We start from the raw sequence: 24,454 nt of genomic DNA, 5'->3' as shown, positions 1-24,454 counted from the left end.
TTGTGTTGTTTAATTTAAAATGCATGCTGCCTCGTGGTGTAGAGGTTTACTTGCCTGACTTCAGTGCGGGCAGTCGTGGGCTCAATTCCCACTGGTGGCGGTATGACTGTGGGTGCGGATGATTGTTTGACTCTCTGTGCCCTACGGCTGACTGGCGACCCGCCTAGGGTGTAGTCTGCTTTCCCCCCAAAGTCAGCTGGGTTAGGCTCCAAGCAACCCCCGCAACCCTTTTGAGGATGCACAGTATGGAAGATGAATGAATGAATTAGAAATGTTGCATTTTGTTAAATGTAAAGAGGCTTAAGGACAGCTTCTTTCCCACAGCCATCAGGACTCTGAATTTGCAGTAGCACGACACACAATCCCCTCTGTGTAACAACTTCGGGGTGAGGAAACATGAAGGACGTTGGGCGGTGATCTGCCTCCTGCTGGGTGACTGAAGGTAAGTACAGACAGTGGGAGGTAAGTGATCCATTTTATTCATTGTTGGCATCGGTGAGGCAAACCTTTTCGCAGTCGCCGGGATTTGGTTGCGCTCGGGAGGTGATGCGATGTATCCATCACGGCAGAGTGCCAGCAAGTCTGAAACTTTCTCTTGGTTTGGCTCTTGCCTGGGAAAAGCGCACTTTGTGGAGAAGCACTTTCAATTTCGTGATACGCAGCTGGGTATGATGACAATTAGGCTTTTTTCTAGTCAATGATGATGACAAGCCGAAGTCTGATTTTATTTTTAATTTTTTTTTATTAATTCCTGGTTTAACTAACTGTAGAAAAACAGGAAATTCATTGTCTTTTTGGAGAGTTCTTTCCACCGGCTTGGCATCTGGGTTTAAAAAAAATTGCTAAACAAATTACCTTTTCTCGCATATAAACTGCACCCTTAAAATCTCCTTAAAATCATTGAATTTTACAATTTCTCGCGTATAAGCTCCCCCGATTCACAATTTCCACCTCCGTATTAATGGTTTTAATAGGGAGTACAAATGTTACTTTGAAGGGAAAATCTTAGGAAAAATCATCGCATGTGGTATTTCTGAGAAATTGTATGAATCAAAAGCACATTATCGGGGTCAATATCATAAGGGAGTTAGTAATTCATCCAGTAATGTTGTTTTCTTACTGCAAAACAGAAAATAACCCACAAATAGTAAATGTTAATTTGCCAACATCTTCTGGTGAAAGAGTATAGCAATGCTGTAAGTCTTGTGCACATATAAGCCGTACCCTTGATTGAGTCATAATTTTTTTGAATTACAAATTACGTGTTAAATTACTAGATACCAATATTGGATCGATCGAGGCCGAGGTTAACAACGACGGTCTTCAGCATTGTTAAATCACAGGGTGCTGTTGGAAATTGGACTACTTCAGGTCGAAGATAAAGAAAAGGAGGAAGACGTATCCAAGAGAAGAGAAAATGGGGGGTTTAGAATTGAGAGTAGGAACTTTGAATGTTGGCACTTTGGCAGGAAAAGAGTAGGTAAAGGTAAAGAGTAATGTGTTGTGTGTCCACCGGACCAGGTGCAAAGGAAACAAGGCTAGAAAGTTAGGAGAGGGATTCACGTTTTATAATGGAAATTCAAAGAAGATTTGAATAGGAGTTATCTTGAAGAAAAAGTTTGTGTAGAGTGTTCTAGAGGTGAATAGAGCATCACACAGACTGATGAGTTTGAAGCTGGAGAGTTTCATAGTGAATATTATTAGTGGGCATGGACCATCTTTAGGATGTGAGTGAGGGGAGAAGGAGAGGTTCTGGAGTGACTTAGATGAAGTGGTTCAGAACATTTCTAGAAATTAGATTATAGTGATTGGGGGAGACCCTACTGCAGGTGTCTCAAACCGATTCCACCGATAGCCGCAGTGGGTCCTGGTTTTTGTTCCAACCGATCCAGTGCTGACATTTTAACCAATCAGGTGTCTTCTAAAATAAGTAGCACCTGGCTGCAATCAACTAATTAACTGATCACGCTTGCAAAAGGTATCCTCTTGTTAAGTTGGAATGAAAACCTGCACCCACTGCGGCCCTTTGAGGACCGGTTTGAGACCCCTGCCCTACTGGCTATGTTGATGAAGGAAATAGAGGAGTTGAAAAAGTGATTGGAAAATTTGGCATTCAGAACAGGAACCTAGCAGGACAGGTGGTGGTGGACTTTTTCTCCAGGCACTACTGTTTCCTCCCACATTCCAAAACCTGCATGGTAGGCTGGTTGAACACTCTAAAGTGCCCATAGGTGTGAGCGAGAATGGTTGTCGGTCTCCGTGACCACTCCACGCAACCCTTCTGAGGATAAGCAGTTCAGAAAATGAATGGATATACTAGGATAACTTTGTGAAATTTAAATTATGGCAGTGTCTAGCCACATTCCAAATGCATGCATCTTAGGCTGGTTAAAGGCTTGAATGAATACAATAGAATATGTACTGAATTGAATGAATACAATATAATACAGTTCTGAGTGAAAAACACATTTCTTAGTTCACTCGAGAAAAGCAATGTAATTTTCTGCAGAAATTATGGGTTACAGTTTTTCATTTTAATTAATTAATATTGTGTTTTAGGACAGTGGTCGATTGTGTGTGGTGTGTGGCTCTCTTTATCAGTGACAAATATGTAGAGATATCTTCCAAACAATTTTACAGTATTGCCTCGAAATTCACGGATAATGTTGATCAGACCAGATCCAGTGTGCTCAGAGAGCTCTATTTTCGATGCTGTCCACCCACTGGCCGCCATGATTCTTCTTAGGTGCTAAGGTGAGTGGCACCCCCCTGTTTCCACAATTTCTCTTCAACCCTGAGTTTAGCGGCGGTCCCCTGTCTTCTGCTCGGAGTTTCAGCGTGAATTTTGACATTTTTATGAACATTTTTTTATTTGGATACTATAAAATACCGCGTTAGACTGAAGCCACGAAGGATGAGAGTACTTCAATTTAAAATTAAAATAAAAAACAGTACAATCATTCATTTTCAACAGGCATACCCACGTGTCTTTATTCATTCAGTTATTTTATTTTTTGCAGTCATGCCAAATTAAACAGATATCCACAAAATCCTCAAAGCTTAGTGGATCAAAAGCATTGGAGGAGGATTGGCGTTTACATATTATATTAATTCAAATGAATTGCTGCACGATAAACACTAACTATAAAGGTTTTTGATAACACTCACTGCAGCAGGTTTGTCTCGTGTTTGTTCAGTATAAGTGTAAATGTGGGTGCTGTTGTAGTTGATAAAGCAATTCTTCTTCAGTTGGCTCTTTGACCTGCTCTCTGGAGAAGGAGATAAGTCAGCTCAAAAAAAAATATTGTATCTATAATGTATTTTATTCAACCTTATAATATCGACATACTTGAAAATCAGTTGAACAGATGTTTCATATCTGATCCTCTCCACATCTGTGACAGAACAGCTGTTACTTCGATCCCACTTATATGTGAAGTTCTGTCATGTCAAATAAAGAATATTTGAGAAAGAATAAAACATCACCACATTGTTGAAAATCACCTGGAATTTTTTCTGAAGACTTATAGGAGTAGTGGGAAATTTTAATGCCCACTAAACCTAAAGAGAATGTTAATACATTTGAATAATTTTCTTCTATTAATACATGGATACAAGCTGAGAATGACTGATGAATCGCTGAGTTATACCAAGAAATTACAAATGCATATGTAACTCCAGTTCTATGAATCGTGAATGAAAGGTAGCGGTGGTGCTGAAAGCTCTGAATGATCCATTGGCGCATTCACAGTGCGAACAGTAATACCAACAATATCACCTGTGACCTCAGGTTGACCCCCAGAAGTTCCAGTGCAACCATAGTTCCAGTAACTACAGAATCTTCTAATGAGAGTGCGAGAAATCTGAGTTACATTCTTGGGGGCAGAGCCAAGAGCCCCTTGAGGTAGGCCGTCCAGCAGTTTCCTACCACGGCATCAGAGAACTCTGCACAATGAGCTGAGGCTACCGGAATGTAGACATTTAGGGCTCCCCCTCCCTCCCTCTCTCTAACTGCCTCCCCAACCTCCCTCTCCTCCTTCCCCTCCCTCTCCTCTCCTTTTAAGCCTGACGGCATTCCTTACCGCCGGTGTCCACCAGCAGGTTCTGGGATTGCGGCCATGACAGGCTCCGACCACCTTGTGGCCGCAGCTCCGGTCGGCCGCCTCAGCAATAGAAGCATGGAACATGGTCTCAATGTCCCCCGCCTCTTCCTGAACATGTGAGAAGCTTTGCGTCAATTGAACAACTTTCTGACAGGGGACTCCACCAGGCGTTCAGCAGACCCTCATGAAATGTTTGGGTCTCCCGGGCAGCATGGGCATCCACCCCCACCATCGGAGCCAAGTCACCACAAGGTAGTGATCGCTTGACAGCTCCGCCCCTCTCTTTACCCGAGTGACCAAGACATGCGGCCGCAGGTCCGAATGCACGACCAGAAAGTCGATCATCGAACTGCGGCCTAGGATGTCCTGAGGCCAAATGCAGATATGGACACCCTTATGCTTGAACATGGTGTTCATGATTGTCAGTCCATGACGAGCGCATAACAAAAAACACCACTTGGGTTACAATCAGGGGGGCTGGTCTTCCCAATCATTCCCCTCCAGGTATCACTGTCGTTGCCCATGTGAACATTGAAGTCCCCCAGCAGAACGATGGACTCCCCTGTGTGCGTGCACATGTATTTATATGTATATGTGTAAATATATATATATATATATATATATATATATATATATATATATATATATATATATATATATATATATATATATATATATATATATGTATATATATATATATATGTATATATATATATGTATATACAGTGGTACCTCGAGATACGAGCTTAATCCGTTCCGGGACTGAGCTCGTATGACAAGATACTCGTAACTCGAGGTAAAGTTTCCCATTGAAATGAATGGGAAACAAATTAATTCGTTCCAACTCTCTGAAAAAAACACCAAAAACAGGATATTGGATTGAAAAAAATGTTTTATTTCTTATAATTCGCCATATATTGACAAAGTAATAAATAACGAGTGGTTTAATAGAAATAAAGTGTTTAATCTAACTAAAATTGGGCGGATTTCGCCGAGGGGAGAGAGACGCACAAAAGGGGCGGGGGGCTTCGGTTTGTTTTCCACACGACGCACTCGTAAACAGAACAAACACTCCACCCTCACGTTCGCTATCCATGGGCTGTTTGCTGTCGTACTATTCCCTTCTAAATATTCCGAAAATGATGCACACAAATGTCCTCACAATCGGATAACGCACGACCACTTGCCAACGAGCAGCAGTCTTATCAGCGATCGCCCCGCTGCTCATGGGAGCTTCGGGGGCGCTGGCTAGCGGCTCCCTTTTAGCTTGTAGCATCTGTGTTCGCATCCCCTCGAACGGCGCCTATGATAGAGTTGCTACCGGGGATGCTGTAGCGAGCCAGTGCCCCCGATGTTCTTATGAGCAGCCAACAAGCAGAGTCTTTTATCAGCGATCGCCCCGTTGCTTATGGGAGCTTCGGGGGCGCTGGCTAGCGGCTCCTTTTAGCTTGTAGCATCTGTGTTCGCATCCCCTCGAGCGGCGCCTATGATAGAGTTGCTACCAGGGATGCTTTTGCGAGCACGAGTATACTTCATTACCCAGAAAGCCCTCTTTTCACCGCGCATGCGCGTTGTGCGTTTCCTGGTCTGAATAGCTCATCCGGTGCTCGTAAATATTGTTATACACGAAAGATATGCCAAAAAAAATGCCATGGCAACCTGGCTTGGTCGCATGACGAAATTTTGACCGCATCACGGGCGAATTATTCGATCGAAATTTCCCCCGTAAGCCGAGCATTCCGTATGACGAACGGTCGTATGACGAGGTACCACTGTATATATATATATATATATATGTATATATATGTATGTATATACAAGTCCGTCACTTGCACTTATTTAGGTCTTTTGCCGAGTAAACGCAGCTTATGGAGAAGCACCACCAATTTCGTCACACTCAGTTTCTGCGTGTGATGACAAGTAGGCTTTTTTGTGTTGTTCATAATGACGACAGGGCCTATGTCCGATTATTATTATTATTATTATTATTATTATTATTATTATTATTATTATTATTATTATTATTATATGTATATATGTGTATGTATATAAGTATATATATACATATATACATACACATATATATACATATATATGTGTATATATATATATGTGTGTATATATATGTGTATGTGTGCGTGCACATGTATGTATGTGTAAATATATATATATATATATATATATATATATATATATATATATATATATATATGTATGTGTGTATATATATATATATATATGAATGTGTAAATATATATATATATATATATGTTGGGTTTATTATGGGATGTTTCTATATGGTTGTAAGCATTTTTAATAAGTAATAAGGCTATAAATTAATTCATGATTTATGTTGGGACCACGGACACTTTCCCCCCCACAGCTACGCTCGAGGCCCCACAGCTCGAGGACACTTCATTGTTTTTAGGACTTTGCGCTCTTCGGCAAGAAACACAAACCGTGTCTCGACTGGACTCTGGCAGCAGATGGCGATAATCGCATTATTGTTTAAAAATATGGCTGCTTTGTTTACCTTATAATGCTGCTTGGTTTACCTTAGAATGCTTTGTTTACCTTATAATGAAAATATTATGCAATTCCTTACACCGTTGTTTTGGCTCGGTTCAACTTTTATGCTTACTTCTGCAATTCTTACACAGTTGTTTTTTAACCTTCTAGGGTGTTATTCTACTGTCTAATGCAATGTTTTGATTACATAATGATGTTTTCCGTTTGTCGCGACTAAATACAATGAATCAGATACTGCCCAGGCAGAAGCCTTGTGGACGGGACGGCGTCACGAGTGTTCCTCCTCGCAAGTTGTAACCAGATATGTGAAAGATGTCTTCCAATTTTAATTAAATATTACTAATAATGATTTACTGGTATTAATCATTATTCCAACTACATATATATATATATATATATATATATATATATATATATAATAAGTAATAAGGCTATAAATTAATTCATGATTTATGTTGGGACCACGGACACTTTCCCCCCCACAGCTACGCTCGAGGCCCCACAGCTCGAGGACACATACTGGGCGACCGTCGGCTTCTCGACCACACTCTGCGGAAGCCGGTTCCAAGGACCGGCGATGCGCACTGAAAAAGCAGCCTTCCGCCGATTCAACCGGAACCTGCGAGGATACAGCTTCCACGGATGACCCCTCAGACCACGATCAGGTGCGGGCGTGAAGAAGAGATAGAGATAGAGATAGAGATAGAGATAGAGATAGAGATAGAGATAGAGATAGAGATAGAGATAGAGATAGAGATAGAGATAGAGATAGAGATAGAGATAGAGATAGAGATAGAGATAGAGATAGAGATAGAGATAGTGATAGAGATAGAGATAGAGATAGTGATAGTGATAGTGATAGTGATAGTGATAGAGATAGAGATAGAGATAGAGATAGAGATAGAGATAGAGATAGAGATAGAGATAGAGATAGAGATAGAGATAGAGATAGAGATAGAGATAGAGATAGAGATAGAGATAGAGATAGAGATAGTGATAGTGATAGTGATAGTGATAGTGATAGTGATAGTGATAGTGATAGTGATAGTGATAGTGATAGTGATAGTGATAGTGATAGTGATAGTGATAGTGATAGTGATAGTGATAGTGATAGTGATAGTGATAGTGATAGTGATAGTGATAGTGATAGTGATAGTGATAGTGATAGTGATAGTGATAGTGATAGTGATAGTGATAGTGATAGTGATAGTGATAGTGATAGTGATAGTGATAGTGATAGTGATAGTGATAGTGATAGTGATAGTGATAGTGATAGTGATAGTGATAGTGATAGTGATAGTGATAGTGATAGTGATAGTGATAGTGATAGTGATAGTGATAGTGATAGTGATAGTGATAGTGATAGTGATAGTGATAGTGATAGTGATAGTGATAGTGATAGTGATAGTGATAGTGATAGTGATAGTGATAGTGATAGTGATAGTGATAGTGATAGTGATAGTGATAGTGATAGTGATAGTGATAGTGATAGTGATAGTGATAGTGATAGTGATAGTGATAGTGATAGTGATAGTGATAGTGATAGTGATAGTGATAGTGATAGTGATAGTGATAGTGATAGTGATAGTGATAGTGATAGTGATAGTGATAGTGATAGTTGCATGCCCCGCGACCTCTTCTTCATGCCCGCACCTGATCGTGGTCTGAGGGGTCATCCGTGGAAGCTGTATCCTCGCAGGTTCCGGTTGAATCGGCGGAAGGCTGCTTTTTCAGTGCGCATCGCCGGTCCTTGGAACCGGCTTCCGCAGAGTGTGGTCAAGAAGCCGACGGTCGCCCAGTTCAAGAGGGCTCTGGATGACTTTTTGGCCGTGAACCAGTGACTACACCGCATTTTGTTGCACATCTCTTGTGTCTTGTTACATGGCCCTTAGCCTGGTGCTTTTTCTTGCCAATAAATTGAATTGAATATATATATGTGTGTGTGTAAATATATATATATATGTATACCGTATTTTCACGACTATAAGGCGCACTAAAAAGTCTTAAATTTTCTCCAAAATAGACAGGGCGCCTTATAATGCGGAGCGCCGTGTGTATGCTCCAAAGCCTGACTGAGAGCACTTCTTGCCGACACGCTTCTTATATAGAGAGAATGCGAACGTAGGTGGGATCAGGCATGCGAAGGGGGTGTGTGTAAGAACACGCTAAAGGCACACCCCTACCAGGTACCGGTATATAGTGTGGTCATGTTTATTGCAAAACAATTTCGGTTTGGTTTCTAAGGCCCCACAAAAATGAATAATACAAATAGACACGCTTACGAAGCTCAGTTCAAACTTCAAGCCATCAATTATGCAGCGGAACATGGGAATAGAGCAGCCGCGAGGGAATTTTAGATCAACGAATCCATGGTTAGCAAATGGAAGAAGCAGGAGAACGAGCTTCGCCAAGTCAAGAAGAAGAAGCTGAGTTGATTTGTGACTCCATGCGTGCCCATTGCCCATCTCACAGAAGCGGTGAAAAACCAAGTCACGAAAAATAACTCTGAACTTGCCGTCATTCCCGGAGGCTTAACTAAAGAACTCCAACCGCTGGACATCGGCATCAACCGGGCGTACAGGATGGCAGACTGATTCCCAGGCACCTTGACGACGTGCGTGTCCACACCGATGGAGAGGCGAAGGAGCCTCAGATTGTTTCACACGACAACAGTGAGAACAACTCTATGGACTGTATGGTTGTACCAGTTGAACCGGAGCACACTGATGAACTGCCAGTGCAAGCTGGTCCACCTTCACCAGCCCCAAATCCTTCCAATGATGCACTGTCTCCTCGCAAAACTGTGAGCACTACTGCAGAATTGAGAAGGTCAAAGAGGCACCACAAACCTCCTGATTGGATTGGATAACTTTATTCATCCCGTATTCGGGAAATTTCATTGTCACAGTAGCAAGAGGGTGAGGATGCAGAAATAGGAAAGGCATTTTAGACCGTGTTTCTAAATTAAGAAATGCCTCTGACATGTGTTTACAAAAATGTTGTGTCACAGACTGATGTTAATTATATTTTGCCCATAAATACTTATTAAATAATTCCAAATTGTCTGTCAGCTTCTTTTCATTGCTTCCCCCTGGTTGCACTGCTTCCTGATGAGTTTTTTCATATTGAAGCATTTAACCAATCACATTTCAGCCATTATTTGTTGCCACGGTCAGAAATCTGCCTCACGGCCTTGACAATCAGTTCTGCAGGCTCTGCTGCATTAAAACAAGCGTCGATAAGACTGTTGCTTTAACGAATAAGAATTCGATTTGGTGACACCAAGGCCTTCTTGCAGGCGTAGGGATACGTCATTGCCTTCTCGCAAGCGTAGGGATACGTCATTGCCTTCTCGCAGGCGTAGGGATACGTCATCGCTTTCACCAACTATGATTGGCTAGTAATAGAGTAGGCGGGCCAAAGCCAGAGTGAGCGAGCCAGAGCGCGCAAACTCCACCCACAATGGCCGACAGAGGAAAACAAATGGATTTGGTTGCAGATTTGCTGACAAAGCCATTTTCCAGACAGACTTTTCCAGAAAAAATTGACAACATTAAGAAAGGGCGGTCAACTCTGAAGCTAGCAAGTCTGTTACAACCGGGAAAAGGGTTTGTCCACCACGTTCAGTTCGCTAACTACGAGCGCTACCCCTGGCTCACGGGCTCCGAGGAACACTGAAAATTGTATGGCTGGGAGTGCTTGTTATTTGCCACCGATCGGCATGGTGTTCGGAGCAACACTGGATTTGCAAATTGGACTTGATTAACCAAAGCAGCAACGAGACACCAAAGCACTGCCGGACACTTACAAGCAACGGTGCTCTCCAAAACTTTTGGGGAAACCCGAGTGGAGTTACAGTTCAGTGAGCAAGTGCGCAGGGAAACGGAGCGCCACAACGAAAAGGTAAAGAAAATTAGGGAAATCTTAAAAAGTTTGATAGACTGTGTAAACTTTCATTCCGGGGACACGATGAAAGCGCTGCATCCCCAAAATAAAAGAAGTTATGCGGAACTTCTTTCTCTCATTGCTGAGAGACACGGATTTACATTACCACCTGTCCAGTAATAGTGTTTAGTGGCACGTCGGGCAAAATACAAAACAACCTGATCACTGCTATTGCTGAAGTGATGGAGGAAGAGATCAGAAGGGGAAAAAAGTACTGTTTGTCTCTGTAATGGTGGATGAGACGACAGACGCGAGTAATGCAGCACAGCTCGCACTTGTTCTGCTTTATATCACCTGCAAAGGTGTCAAGGAGCGGTTCATCAGATTTGAAAATGTTAGCAGTGGGAAGTGAGCCGATGACATTGCGGGTCTTATCATTCAATTTTTGTTGGAAAATTAATGTCTAGGTAAAGTTGTGGCACAGTGTTATGACGGTGCAGCGGTCATGTCTTCTGGATTAAATGGGGTGCAGGCTTAAGTTAAGGAGTTAGCTTTGTTCAGACACTGCTATGCACATCAGCTCAATTTATTACTGACTCAGGGGGCCTCAAAGCTTAAAGAATGCAAGATATTTTTTGCTCATCTTAATGGCTTTGCTGCATTTTTTTCGATGTCACCTCGACGCACACAGCTGCTGGACAAAATCTGCCTCGTGTGGCACCAACGTGGCAGTACACATCCAGAGTGGTCAATACAGTATTTGAGAAGAGAGCTGCTCTTATCACATCCTGGAGCATCATGACGAGTACGGCGAGCAGTCTGTGCGCATCATGACGAGTACGGCGAGGAGTCTGTGCGGTGTGCTGATGGAGTTAAAGCACATCTGGATGATTTTGAATTTTGATTTTTTGCTTCACACATTTAATGGCATTTTTGAGCATTCAGATGTGCTTCTTTCAATACTACAGAACAACAAACTGGATGTACAGTTTTGTCTTGCAAGAGTAAAGGAGTTTTGTGACAGAGTTGAACACAAGAGGAGGCGATATGAGGAAATCTAGGAGGCCACTGAACGCTGAACTGCCTCGGCTAAGAACAGAACTGATTGTAATGTATGCCATGGATGATTTTACAGGAAAATCTCCCACTGATTTCCTTGACTTCCTTCAGCAGAAAAATCTGAGTGAGAGCATGGGGCTGTACACATTAGTGTGTTTGGCAGTGACCATCCCCGTGTCCACTGCTTCTGTCGAACGGACATTTTCAGCCCAAAATAGAATCAAAACTTATGCCAGAAATAGAACAGGACAGACTCGACTGTCAGCATTAGCTTTGATGGCAATAGAAAATAACTTCTTGATGAACCTGAGTAATTGAAATCTTCTTGAAGAAAGAAAGGAGGATGGATTTTGTGTATAAATAAAAAGAATTTTTGGTGAGTAAAATGTATATTTTCCTAAATAATATTTCAATTTTTTAGGTTATTGATTCTTTTTTATGTGTCGCAGCTGTAGCTGCATTAAAGGTTTTGTAGCCATAAAATACTTATTGAGGGTTGGATTTATTCACACATAGAACTACTGAAGGCCTAGGTGTGAAATGCACAGCCCGCCACTGTACTTGTATAATGACAATAAAAGCATCCAATATAATCAATTCAATATCTCGTGACATAGGAGGAAAATGCTTAGTTTGACGTCCTCTAAACATTGCATGTTGAATAAAGCATTTTGTTTTAAACGAGAAAGGTGGAAACATAAATCACCACAGCAGGAGATTAACAAGATCTTCTTAAATAGAAAACTGTGTTTGGTTATAAATGCACACACACTCATTTTATAACACTGTCTTTGAACCAGCATCCCACTGTCATCTACAATTGATAACTGCCAGAAAAGATTTTTGCTCCCCACATTATTCGAATAGAATAATCATTGTTTGAATTCAGTTTGGGACATGAACCAAACTGTGGGAATGTAGACAGTCTAATTGAACAGGTGAGTTTGTATCACAGAATACTGACCTCCAGAATCAGTGCCACGAACAAGTTTACCCACATGACAGACGATGTAAACCACCAACACACAAAGTAGATTTTGGACCACCTGAGAAATTGTAAACATACTTGAATTTTATATAAAACTAATAGATTATTATCTATTATTTATCTTTATAACATCTTTATTTTCCTCACTCAGTTGTGTATCTGGTGTAGGCTTCCATGAAGGCCTGCCAGTTGTTGATGATCATGACATTATACAGCAAAACGATGGCCGCCTAAAAGAGAGAGATTCACAATTAAGTACATTTTGTAATTGTATTTATTGCCATAAGCAACTATTCATCTAATCTAAGTATACTACATAGATGTTATCTGAAGGTTAAGACAATAAATTTGACATGTTCATGTGCCACGCTCTCAACAACTTGGCGCCAAACGTCTCCCAAACCATGGAACTCATCGTGGACTTCAGACGGAACAAGGCCGCTCCGCTCTGCTGATCTTACTTTGACTACTTATTTATTTATTTCTAATTTATTGATTATTTATTTGTCTGTTGTTGTTATTTGTGCACTACGTGGTGAAAGCTTTAAATCTCATTGTACTTGTATAATGACAATAAAAGCATTCAATTCAATTTAAATAGTGAGTGTACACTTATGATGGGGCGGCCCGGCGGCTGAGTGGTTAGTGCGTTAACCTCTCAGTGGGGGTCCTTGATTCAAATCCAGGTCGGTCCAGCTATGTGGAGTTTGCATGTTCTCCCCACGGGCCTGCGTGGCTTCTCTGGGTACTCCGGTTTCCTCCCACATTCCAAAGACATGCACGGTAGCCTGATTGGTCACTCTTAACTGCCCCTAGGTATGAGTGTGAGCTTGAAAGGTTGTTTGTCTCCTTGTCCCTGCGATTGGCTAGCCACCACTACAGGGTGTCCCCCACCTCCGGCCCAAAGTCAGCTGGGATCGGCTCCAGCACCCCATGCGACCCTAGTGACAATATCGCAGTTCAGAAAATGAGATGAAAAGAGACTATATAGTGCGCTTATATAGCGCGCTTATATAGTGCGCTTATATAGTGCGCTTATATAGTGCGCTTATATAGTGCGCTTATATATTGCGTGGGTTTACTCAAGGTACTCCGGTTTCCTCCCACATTCCAGAAACATTCATGATAAGCTGATTGGACACTCTAAATTGCCCCTAGGTATGAGTGTGAGCCTGAATGGTTGTTTGTCTCCTTGTGCCCTGCGATTGGCTGGCCACCAATTCCGCCTCTGGCCCGATGAGGTAAGCGACCTGTATCCATAACAGCAGAATCCTAAATTACAAGATTCCGTAACTCACTTATTTAGGTCTTTTGCCGAGTAAACGCAGCTTGTGGAGAAGCACCACCAATTTCGTCACACGCAGTTTCTGGGTGTGATGACAAGTAGGCTTTTTTGTTGTTGATAATGACGACAGGGCCTATGTCCAATTATTATTATTATTATTATTATTATTATTATTATTATTATTATTATTATGTCAGCTGGGATAGGCTGCGAACCTAGTGAGGATAAAGCGTTTCAGAAAATGAGAGACTATTATAATGGACCATGAGTGCCTTGCCTAAATTAAATACATAATGAAATACATATTCATGTATCCATAAAGTGTTATCTCAATATTGATAGATTTACGATCGACTTCAATATTTCCACCAACATTTCCACCTATTCAACTTCCACCACTTTGAGAGGAGGAGCAACATTTTCAGCAGAGAATCCCAGACTTCCCCAGTCACTTTGTCTTGCTCCACCAGGGAGATACAGCGGCATTCCAATGCCAGCCAGGAGACATAGTTTCCATAGTGTGTTGGCCTGCTCCAAATGGGACGTTCCTGCCTGGAACATTTTACGAGGGAAATATCTCCGGTGCAACGTAATTAAATGCCCGAGCCATCTCATCTCTCATCTCATCAGAGAAATGGTGCCTCTTCTCCGTACCACTCTCAGATCATGGGGCTTCTTAGCCTTAAGGTAAGGGAGAGCCCAGGCAGTATAGTTAACTCATTTTGGACGCTTGTATTTGGGATCCTGCTTTTTTTTATCATGACCCACAGCTCGTAACCAGGTAAGGGTAGGAATCGAGATCGACCTTTAAATACTAGAACGATTTGCCTTTGGGCTCAACTCTGTAACAACGGCAGACCGATACAGATTTCTGCGGACACCAGTTGACCTACCTGTTGATCTCCTGCTCTATTTTTCCCATTACTCTTGAACAAGATCCCCTTAAACTCCTCCACCTGACGAAGGGCCTCATTCCTGACCCAGAGGCGAGCATTTCAACTTTTTTCGTAAACACGAACCACTCCAGTGACAGTTGAAAATCACGGCTTTATTCAGCCAGCAGAAGCACATTATTTGTAAAAACCAGAGATACAGTACCCACCACCAAATTGGACCACTTCAATGCCTCAACTGCACTTAAGTATTATGTCCATAAAGGTTATGAACGGCACAATATTGTATAGTCTTTGGCGGAATCCAAAGCTCACTGGGACAAATCTGAGTTACTGCTCTGACACCAGGAAGAGGTACTCCCTCACTGTTATTGTCAACGTGCCCTCTCCAAGGACTCCAAGCACAAACAACAGTCAGAGCACGCTCCCCGAATGGACGGGGGAAGGCTTCGTCTTGCCGCACATTGATTATAATGTATATGGCGTCGACCTGCCAGAGAATGTCTAATCTCATTCGTTCCATACATGGGGTAACTAATGTCTTCAGGATTTGATATCATTAGACTTTAAGTGAAAACGTATTCATTTATTATGATTGCTAAAAATAATAATTGTTGGGGACAGCCCATATATATATTTCATTATCAACAAAATGTTCCTTTTATTGTTGACATGCATACACTGCATTCACGGTAAGCTGCCAAAGCGGGGAATGCCAGCAGCATCTCCTGCAAGTGGCAGCCTTGCAACAATGCCGCATCACAACTTCATCTTCTGCTGACCAAATTTGTCTACACACATGAGTTGTCATGCTGTCTTGGACGGAAAGTTCCAGCAATCACTCCCACATTTACTATAATTCCACAGGTGTAATATGAACAACCATAAGTATTCTTAACTGAAGTTTCACCATGGGTTAATGTCGTTCATGGTTATTGTTCCCTGGGGCCTAGACTGTTTCAGTATATAAGACTTTGGTTGAACGCTCAATGTATTTCTAAAAATTAACAATGAATGCCCATGGTGTGGTCCGGTGAGTGAGCGGTTAGCCTGTCAGCCTCACAGTTCTGAGATCGAGGGTTGGATCCCAGGTTCGGACATTCCTTTGTATATTTTGTATACCAGACTTGCATTTTCTCCAGGTACTCCGATCTCCCACATCCCAAAAACATGCAGGGTAAGCTTGTTGAACACTCTAAATTGCCCCCAGGTATGAGTATGAGCGTCCTTGTGCCCTGCGAGTGGCTGGCTGCCAATTCAGTGTGTTCCCAAAGTCTGCTGCCCGAAATTAGCCGGGATAGGCTCCAGCACATACCATGACCCTTGTGAGAATAAGTGGTACAGAAAATGAATGAATAAATAAATAAATGTCCGCTCAAATGTCAGCATTATTCTGGGCTTAGGAAAGACCAAAGGTTTTCACTGGCATGTGACCTCTCCCCCGCATCAGGCCATACACTGGTATCTGGTTCTTGACCACAATCCGTTCCAGAAGGCTGTTCGAAATCTGCATCAATTCTTCCCATTACAATTAATGGAAAAAACAATAATGTGTTCCAAGCCTAAAAACATAGGTTTTTTAAAGAATCTCAGCACCAGCAGCCTTACAATTTCTAGTTGCCTTTTTTGGAACCATAAATTGGGGTTAATATAGTCCTCAATATGAAGAAAAAACAGTCAGCTAACTGTGATGAGTTTCAGGGGAGTGAAGCGGAGTTGGAGACAAACACAGGTAATCAAGAGGGCACAGGTGAGTGTAGGTGCACTAACAATAAATTTAATGACAAGGTGCTTCACAACACAGGTGGACACTGATTCAGGGTAAACCCTGGATTTTCATTCAATATCAAGCAAAAAAAATCTCAAAATTTTCATTTGGGCTACAATTTGGTCGAAGTCTGGGATATTCGAAAACCAAGGCTCTTCTGTACTTTGGAATATATTGTATTCTGAATATTAACACTGAAAATTATTTTTTTTATCATTTACACCAGGGGTCACCAAACTACGGCCCGGGGACCGGATACGGCCCGCCGGCACATTTGGACCGGCCCTCTGAACAATACCAGAGACGCTATCGGATTTTTTTCCTATTTGGCCTTGAAGACTGGGACGTTTTAATCTTGTGTTTGGTTCATTGCACCCCTGCTGAGCCCACAAATCATCCCAGTGAAGCGGCGCTTCGCATTGCTTCTTTGGTGACACGCGCGGGGAGAGTGTTTCCCTTTGATGCACGCGGGCACGTCCACCGTTGCATGCACGAGCACAGTTTTACCGAGACATCTGGACGATCGCAGGTGAGGGCGGAGCCCTGGGACCATCGCAGACTATTCAAGCATATAAAAACTGTTCAACCTGTTTGAGAACGGAATAATGGCGAAAAAGTTAGGTAAGAGAAAAATTGATTCAGAATGCAAGGTATTTAACCTGGAGTGGACAAACGATTATTTTTTTGTTCAATGCAAAGAAAAGGCTGTTTGTCTCATCTGTCAAGAGACGGTGGCGGTATTCAAAGAATACAATCTTCGCCGACACTATGAATCCCGTCACAAAGACAAGTACGATAGCTTGCAAGGCCAAATACGAGCAGACAAACTCTCAAAGCGAAAAAGTGGACTACTATCTCAGCAGAATACATTTGTACGCCAAGCTCAGCTGAACCAGGCATCCGTTCGGGCCAGCTTTCGGGTTGCTAAACTGATAGCAAGCAGCGGTAAGCCTTTCACTGATGGAGAGTTTGTTAAGAAATGTATGGATGCTGTCGCGGAGGATGTGTGTCCCGAGAAGAAAGATGCATTTAATGCCGTAAGTGTCGGCGAGTACAATCACCAGATGCGTTGAAGAAATCGGGAGTAATGTATATGCCCAGCTGCAGCAGAAGACGAAAGAATTTGACTTTTTTTCATTAGCACTGGATGAAAGCACGGACGTGCAAGACACAGCGCAACTGCTCATTTTTATTCGTGGAGTTAGCACAAACTTTGATATATGCGAGGATCTGGCAGCCCTCCAAAGTCTCAAAGGGACTACAACGGGAGAGGATATTTTTTACAGTGTGCCAAACCATGGAGAAGTTGGACCTGGACTGGTCAAAGCTAGCTAGCATCACGACTGACGGGGCTCCTAGCATGGTGGGCGAAACTCGCGGTCTAATGGGACGCATGAACCGGGAGTTGGAAAAAAGGGGTCTCACCGCCCCGCTACGAGTCCACTGCCTAATTTACCAGCAAGCACTGTGCTGCAAAGTGTTGACGTGAGAGAGATTCTGCTCTGACAACTGAGCTGAACTTTTATCTGTTAAGATTGTGCATAGCACAACAGAAAGTTAATGTTCCATGGCTTTTTTTCTATGAAGAACCCAGAGAGAGTTATTTAGTTATTTATTTCATAAATAGTGTTATTTATTTCCTGTTTTTTTCTGTGAAGAACTCCGAGAGGGTTATTTAGTTATTATTTATTTCATTAGTTGTTATTATTTGTTTCCTGACTTTTTTTCTGTAAAGAACCTGGAAAGGGTTATTTGGTTATGTGTGGCTTTCTGGAAAACAATAAAAAGATTAAGCTCCCCTACGATCGTCACACTTTTTCTGTTACAAACTGACACCGGCCCCCCATCAGAGAAGGGAAAGGTTATGTGGCCCTCACAGGAAAAAGTTTGGGGACCCCTGATTTACACCATGACTTTTTAAATACACATTTGAAACTATGAATGACAAGAAAAAAGATATCGATAAAAGAGTAGCAGAATTGAGTAACCAATTAAAAAGCTGAAAATAAAAATTCACTTACTGCAAAGTCATCAAAATTGTTTGGCCAGTAGCCAAGCTGTTCATACGTGCCACACTCGGTGCTCAAATTAGAAGTGATGTTATTTATAGTTGTATTATAGGGCACACTGAAAACACAACAGTAAAACTCATTACAAAATGAGAGAATACAGCCAGCTTCTTTTTGGTGCAAGACATTAAGTTATACAAGTAAAACTAAAAGCACAACAATTTACATGAGATCTAATGACTAAACTAAAGTTGAAAACATGAAAAAAAATTAAAAACAAATAAAGCTGTCACCAGTCTATCAATACCTCAAAGGTGGTTTAATGGCCCCCTCAAATAGCCAGATGCCAAACACAGCAAATATGTAGTATGCAACCTGTAGAGAGAATTTGAATTCAAATGTTTCAAGTTATATAACAATGTTTCATGTTGACACAAAAAAAGAAATTGAGTATTTTTGAGTTTAAGCTCATTATTTTGAGAGAATTCAGCAAACATGTTCTTTAAGTGGAACAAAGGTTATAATTCATTCACACACACGTGCAAATATATATATATATATATATATATATATATATATATATATATATATATATATATATATATATCAGTGGCAGGCCGTCAGGGCCTTCAAGGCCTTCTCTGCTGGCCTAAGAAATATCTGAATCTTATATTATATTTTGTCCATCAATACTTATTAAATAATTCCAAATTGTCTGTTAGCTTCCTTTCATTGCTTTTCCCCCTGGTTGCACTGCTTCCAGATGTGTGTTTTCATATTGAAGCATTTAACCAATCACATTTCAGCCTTTATTTGTTGCCAGGGTCATAAATCTGCCTCAAGGCCTTCACAATCAGTTCTGCAGGCTCTGCTGCATTAAACAAGCATCAATAAGACTGTTGCTTTAACCAATCAGATTTCGAGTTGGCAACACCACAATGCCTTGTCGCAGGCGTAGGGATACGTCATTGCCTCCTCGCAGGCGTAGGGATACGTCATCGCTTTCACCAACTATGATTGGCAGAGCTACCAAACTGTATCTGTAGCGAGCTGCACAAGCAAATATATTGTTGTGTTGATTTAAAGCCATTTTCAAGACGGACTATGCCAGAAATACGATAGGACAGGCTCGACTTTCAGCATTAGCTTCGATGGCGATAGAAAAGAAGGAAGAAAGAAAGGAGGATGGATATTGTGTACAGTTAAAAAGGATTTTTGGTGAGTAAAATATGGCTATATTCCTAAATAATATTTCAATTGTGGGGCCGGTTCTGATATCTGAAAAGCTCCAGTTTATATTTAAGCTCCAGTGTTTGTATTTAATCACTAAATGCTGCTAGGAAGTGGATTTTACCCAATTTTAGTGCAATTTATGCCGTTTCGCCGTTGACGTCCATCGCTGTCTTTTCCCGGGAAAATCACCCCCCGGTCCGGTTGTAATGTCTGAAAAGCTCCAGTATTTGTATTTAATCATTAAATCTTGCTAGGAAGTGGATTTTAGTGCAATTTTTGCCGTTTCACCATTGACGTCCATCGCTGTCTTTTCCCGGGAAAATCACCCCCCAGTCCGGTTGTAATGTCTGAAAAGCTCCAGTATTTGTATTTAATCATTAAATCCTGCTAGGAAGTGGATTTTACCCGTTGAAGGCGCTACGAGAAAATGCACGGACCGCCACTGATATATATATACATATATGTGTATATATCCACATGTATATATACACATATATATATGTACACATATATATATATATATACACATATATATATATATATATATATATATATATATATATATATATATATATATATGAGAGCAAAAGTTTGAGCACCACTGTTTTTGATGAATATGTCGAAATGGAGGGAGGCCTGATGGTTTGAAAGTTTTGCATGTGTTAAAAAACTGGGTCAAAGGTCAAAAATATGACCTCGGGGTCGATTTAAATCATTTTTTTTAAGGACCAAAGGCAAAATTCAACATTTGGGCCCTGTCAAGATACAATTCACTATTGGACCTAACCATAGTCAAAAACCGCATTAAAATCGGACGTAAAATGTGGAAATGGTGTCCAATCCGTGTGAAATGGCTGTTTTTGGAAGTGTCCAAAATCAAGGGTTTTTATCGATTTTGAGCAAGACGACACAAATGACCTGGAAAATGATGCACGTGCAATGTTGTCCTCGTCATGGTGCTTTTAAAAACAGTGTGGTTTTTATCTGAAAGTTTTGCAAATACTGAAAAAAAATTGCCCATAGCTGCACTTTTCCGACCTCAAAAATGTGACACCCTGGTCCAAATATCGATTTTCTGAAAAACTGGAGCCCAACTTCGAAAATCGGTCGTTGTGCATACCTAGCGGCGTAAATTTGCCAACTTTTGGTTTAGAGAGGCCTGTACTTGTCATCATGGGTAAACCTCAACCATGAGAGACAGAATGTGGAGAAAAAAAACTGAAAATCACAGTTTGATTTTTAAAGAATTTATTTCCAAATTAGAGTGGAAAATACGTATTTGGTCACCTACAAACAAGCACGATTTCTGGCTGTCAAAGAGGTATAACTTCTTCTAACGAGGTCTAAGGAGGCCTCCACTCGTTACCTGTATTAATAGCATCTGTTTTAACTCATTATCGGTATGAAAGAAACCTGTCCACAACCTCAGTCTCTCACACTCCAAATTCCACTAAAGAAATCAACTGGTAAGTGATCCATTTTATTCTTTGTTGGCATCGGTGAGGCAAACCTTTTCGCAGTCGCCGGGAGTTGGTTGCGCTCGGGAGGTGATGCGATGTATCCATCACGGCAGAATGCCAGCAAGTCTGAAACTATCACTTGGTTGGGCTCTTGCCTGAGAAAAGCGCACTTTGTGGAGAAGCACTTTCAATTTCGTCATATGCAGCTGGGTATGATGACAATTAGGCTTTTGTCTAGTCAATGATGATGACAAGCCTAAGTCAGATTTTATTTTATTTATTTAACTGTGGGAGTAATTATTAGAAAATGGAAGACATTCGAGACCACTGATAATCTCCCTCGATCTGGGGCTCCATGCAAGATCTTACCCCGTGCCGTCAAAATGATAACAAGAACGGTGAGCAAATATCTCAGAACCACACGGGGGGACCTAGTGAATGACATACAGAGAGCTGGGACCACAGTAACAAAGGCTACTATCAGTAACACAATGCGCCACCAGGGACTCAAATCCTGCACTGCCAGACATGTCCACTTGCTGAAGCCAGTACACATCCAGGCCCGTCTGCGGTTCGCTAGAGATCATTTGGATGATCCAGAAGAGCACTGGGAGACTGTGTTTTGGTCAGATGATACAAAAATAGAACTTTTTGGTTAAATATTACTGAATTGTATCTGAAGAACACCATACCCACTGTGCAGCATGGGGGTGGAAACATCATGCTTTGGGGCTGTTTTTCTGCAACGGGACCAGGACGACTGATCTGTGTGAAGGAAAGAATGGATGGGGCCATGTATCGAGAGATTTTGAGTGAAAATCTCCTTCCATCAGCAAGGACATTGAAGATAAGAAGTGGCTGGGTCTTTCAGCATGACAATGATCCCAAACACACAGCCAGGTCAACAAAGGAGTGGCTTCGTGAGAATTATTTCTAGGTCCTGGAGTGGCCTAGCCTGTCTCCAGATCTCAACCCCATAGAAAATCTGTGGAGGGAGTTGAAAGTCTGTGTTGGCCAATGACAGCCTCAAACATCACTGATCTAGAGGCATAGAGGAATGGGCCAAAACACCAGCAACTGTGTGTGAAAAGCTTGTGAAGAGTTAAAGAAAATGTTTGGCCTCTGTTATTGCCAATAAAGGGTACAAAGTATTGAGATGAACTTTTGATATTGACCAAACACCTATTTCCCACCATGATTTGCAAGTAAATTCTTTAAAAATCAAACAATGTGATTTTAATTTTTTTTTCCACATTCTGTCTCTCATGGTTTAGGTCAGGGGTCGGGAACCTTTTTGATAGAGAGCCATAAACAATTAATATTTTCTAATGTTATTTCTTGAGAGCCATTCTCGGAATTGAAAAGTAAAAATATATGAAAGTGTAATTTTTATTTTTTTTGTCATTTCATCACTTTTAACGTACAAAAAGTCTCTGATTTCTTTTGACTACATTGTTATGTGGTGGCTTACAAAATCAGTATCAATGATATCATGCATGCAGAAGAGTAATAAAAAACAAAATTATGATTAAAATAGGAGTACAGGTAGTGTCGACGCCGCAGTGACGCCCTTGTTAGTGCGTTCGGGACTCAGCTCTCTCACCAATGATTTCCATATTTTACCTCACAGGTTAGTGGAGAGCCATATGTACCCAAGGAAAGAGCCACATATTCCCTACCCCTGGTTTAGGTCTACCCATGTTGACAATTACAGACCTCTCTAATATTTTCAAGTAGGATAACTTGCACAATTGGTGGTTGTCTAAATACTTATTTGCCCCACTGTACACATTTCTCTTCCAAAACTTGCTTAACTCACCACCAGTATTCCTGCAAATGCTCTTAGGTTTTTCACCAGATCCAACAAGGTACTTGCAACCAGAGCCATGAGCTGCGAAGAAAATGCATGTGTCAACTCTAAACACTGGGACCCCTCTTGTTAATAAAATGAAATTAATATTATACTCTATATAGTGAGGGGCGACCTGGGCTGAGTGGTTAGTGCGTCGGTCTCACAGTGGGGGACCTGGGTTCAAATCCAGGTCCGTCCACCTGTGTGGAGTTTGCATGTTCCCCCCAAGGGCCTGCGTGCCTTCTCTGGGTACTCCGGTTTCCTCCCACATTCCAAAGACATGCACGGTAGCCTGATTGGTCACTCTTAACTGCTCCTAGGTATGAGTGTGAGCGTGAAAGGTTGTTTGTCTCCTTGTCCCTGCGATTGGCTAGCCACCACTACAGGGTGTCCCCTGCCTCCGGCCCGAAGTCAGCTGGGATCGGCTCCAGCACCCCATGCGACCCTAGTGACGATATAGCAGTTCAGAAAATGAGATGAGACTCTATATAGTGCGCTTATATATTTATATTATAATACCTCATGTACTAATACTTTACACTTACAAATCCAAAACTTGTGAAATTACTTTCCAATATTGTCTGACAATAATAATTTAACTCAAATATGTAAAACTATACCCACAAAGACTCTGAATAGTCACTAGTAACTTATCCAATTTACAATTGTCTACATATGGCATATTGCACAATCTAATACAAATATGAAATTGATATTATACTCTATATGGTGAGGGGCGACCTGGGCTGAGTGGTTAGTGTGTCGGTCTCACAGTGGGGGACCTGGGTTCAAATCCAGGTTGGTCCACCTGTGTGGAGTTAATCAGGTTATGTAAGCTTTTTATATGCAAATGATTGCCTCGAGGAATGAAAAAGATCCAAGTTACGAAATCCCCCAAAAAGTAAATCCATTCCTTATCTGTTATTTTATTTTCAAAATATTGTCGTGGATGCATTGATTTTTTCCTTAGAACATCGCTACACTCTACTGGGGTTGCATTGGGTCTCTCACAACAACATTCATTTTTTCTTTGACCCATTGTCTGCTTAAACTTATACTTGGAAGAAGCTGTGTATGAGTGCCTTAGATTCTAAGGCTTAGACAGACTCCCAGTCGACAACAACTCTTCATATCTGATGTGGTAGCTTACAGCATGGGGGCCCCACAAGGCACAGTGCTCTCCCCACACCTCTTCTCCCTCTACACATCGGATTTCAAACATAATACAGACACCTGCCACCTCCAGAAGTTCTCTGACGACACCGCTATTATTGGACGAGTGACGGACGGGAACGACCTGGAGTACAGGGGAGTCATCACAGCCTTTGTTGACTGGTGTAGGCAAAACCACCTCTACATCAACACCAGTAAGACAAAGGAAATGGTCATC

At 41.5% G+C, this 24,454-nt stretch overlaps 1 protein-coding gene across 7 annotated transcripts in view; it reads right to left on the bottom strand.

Moving 5' to 3' along the window:
- Positions 1-2,960: 2,960 nt before the first annotated feature.
- Positions 2,961-24,454, bottom strand: part of tpcn2 (two pore segment channel 2) — a 150,145-nt gene continuing 128,651 nt past the window's right edge. For 5 of the 7 annotated variants that reach the window (XM_077619415.1, XM_077619438.1, XM_077619447.1 and 2 more), the window contains 7 exons: positions 23,032-23,103; positions 18,827-18,894; positions 18,532-18,637; positions 12,712-12,794; positions 12,541-12,622; positions 3,350-3,441; positions 2,961-3,269 (listed from right to left, as the gene is read on the bottom strand). In XM_077619415.1, the coding sequence (XP_077475541.1) occupies positions 3,194-3,269; positions 3,350-3,441; positions 12,541-12,622; positions 12,712-12,794; positions 18,532-18,637; positions 18,827-18,894; positions 23,032-23,103 (579 nt within the window). In that variant the 3' untranslated portion in view covers positions 2,961-3,193. The remainder of the gene's footprint in view (positions 3,270-3,349; positions 3,442-12,540; positions 12,623-12,711; positions 12,795-18,531; positions 18,638-18,826; positions 18,895-23,031; positions 23,104-24,454) is intronic. The other 2 variants (XM_077619424.1, XM_077619462.1) reach the window with 2 other exon arrangements.

Source organism: Stigmatopora argus, chromosome 2 (assembly GCF_051989625.1).
Source record: "Stigmatopora argus isolate UIUO_Sarg chromosome 2, RoL_Sarg_1.0, whole genome shotgun sequence".
Classification (NCBI taxonomy): Eukaryota; Metazoa; Chordata; class Actinopteri; order Syngnathiformes; family Syngnathidae; genus Stigmatopora; species Stigmatopora argus.
Note: the sequence above shows the minus strand (reverse complement) of the source record. Positions and strands in the feature narration are given on the sequence as shown.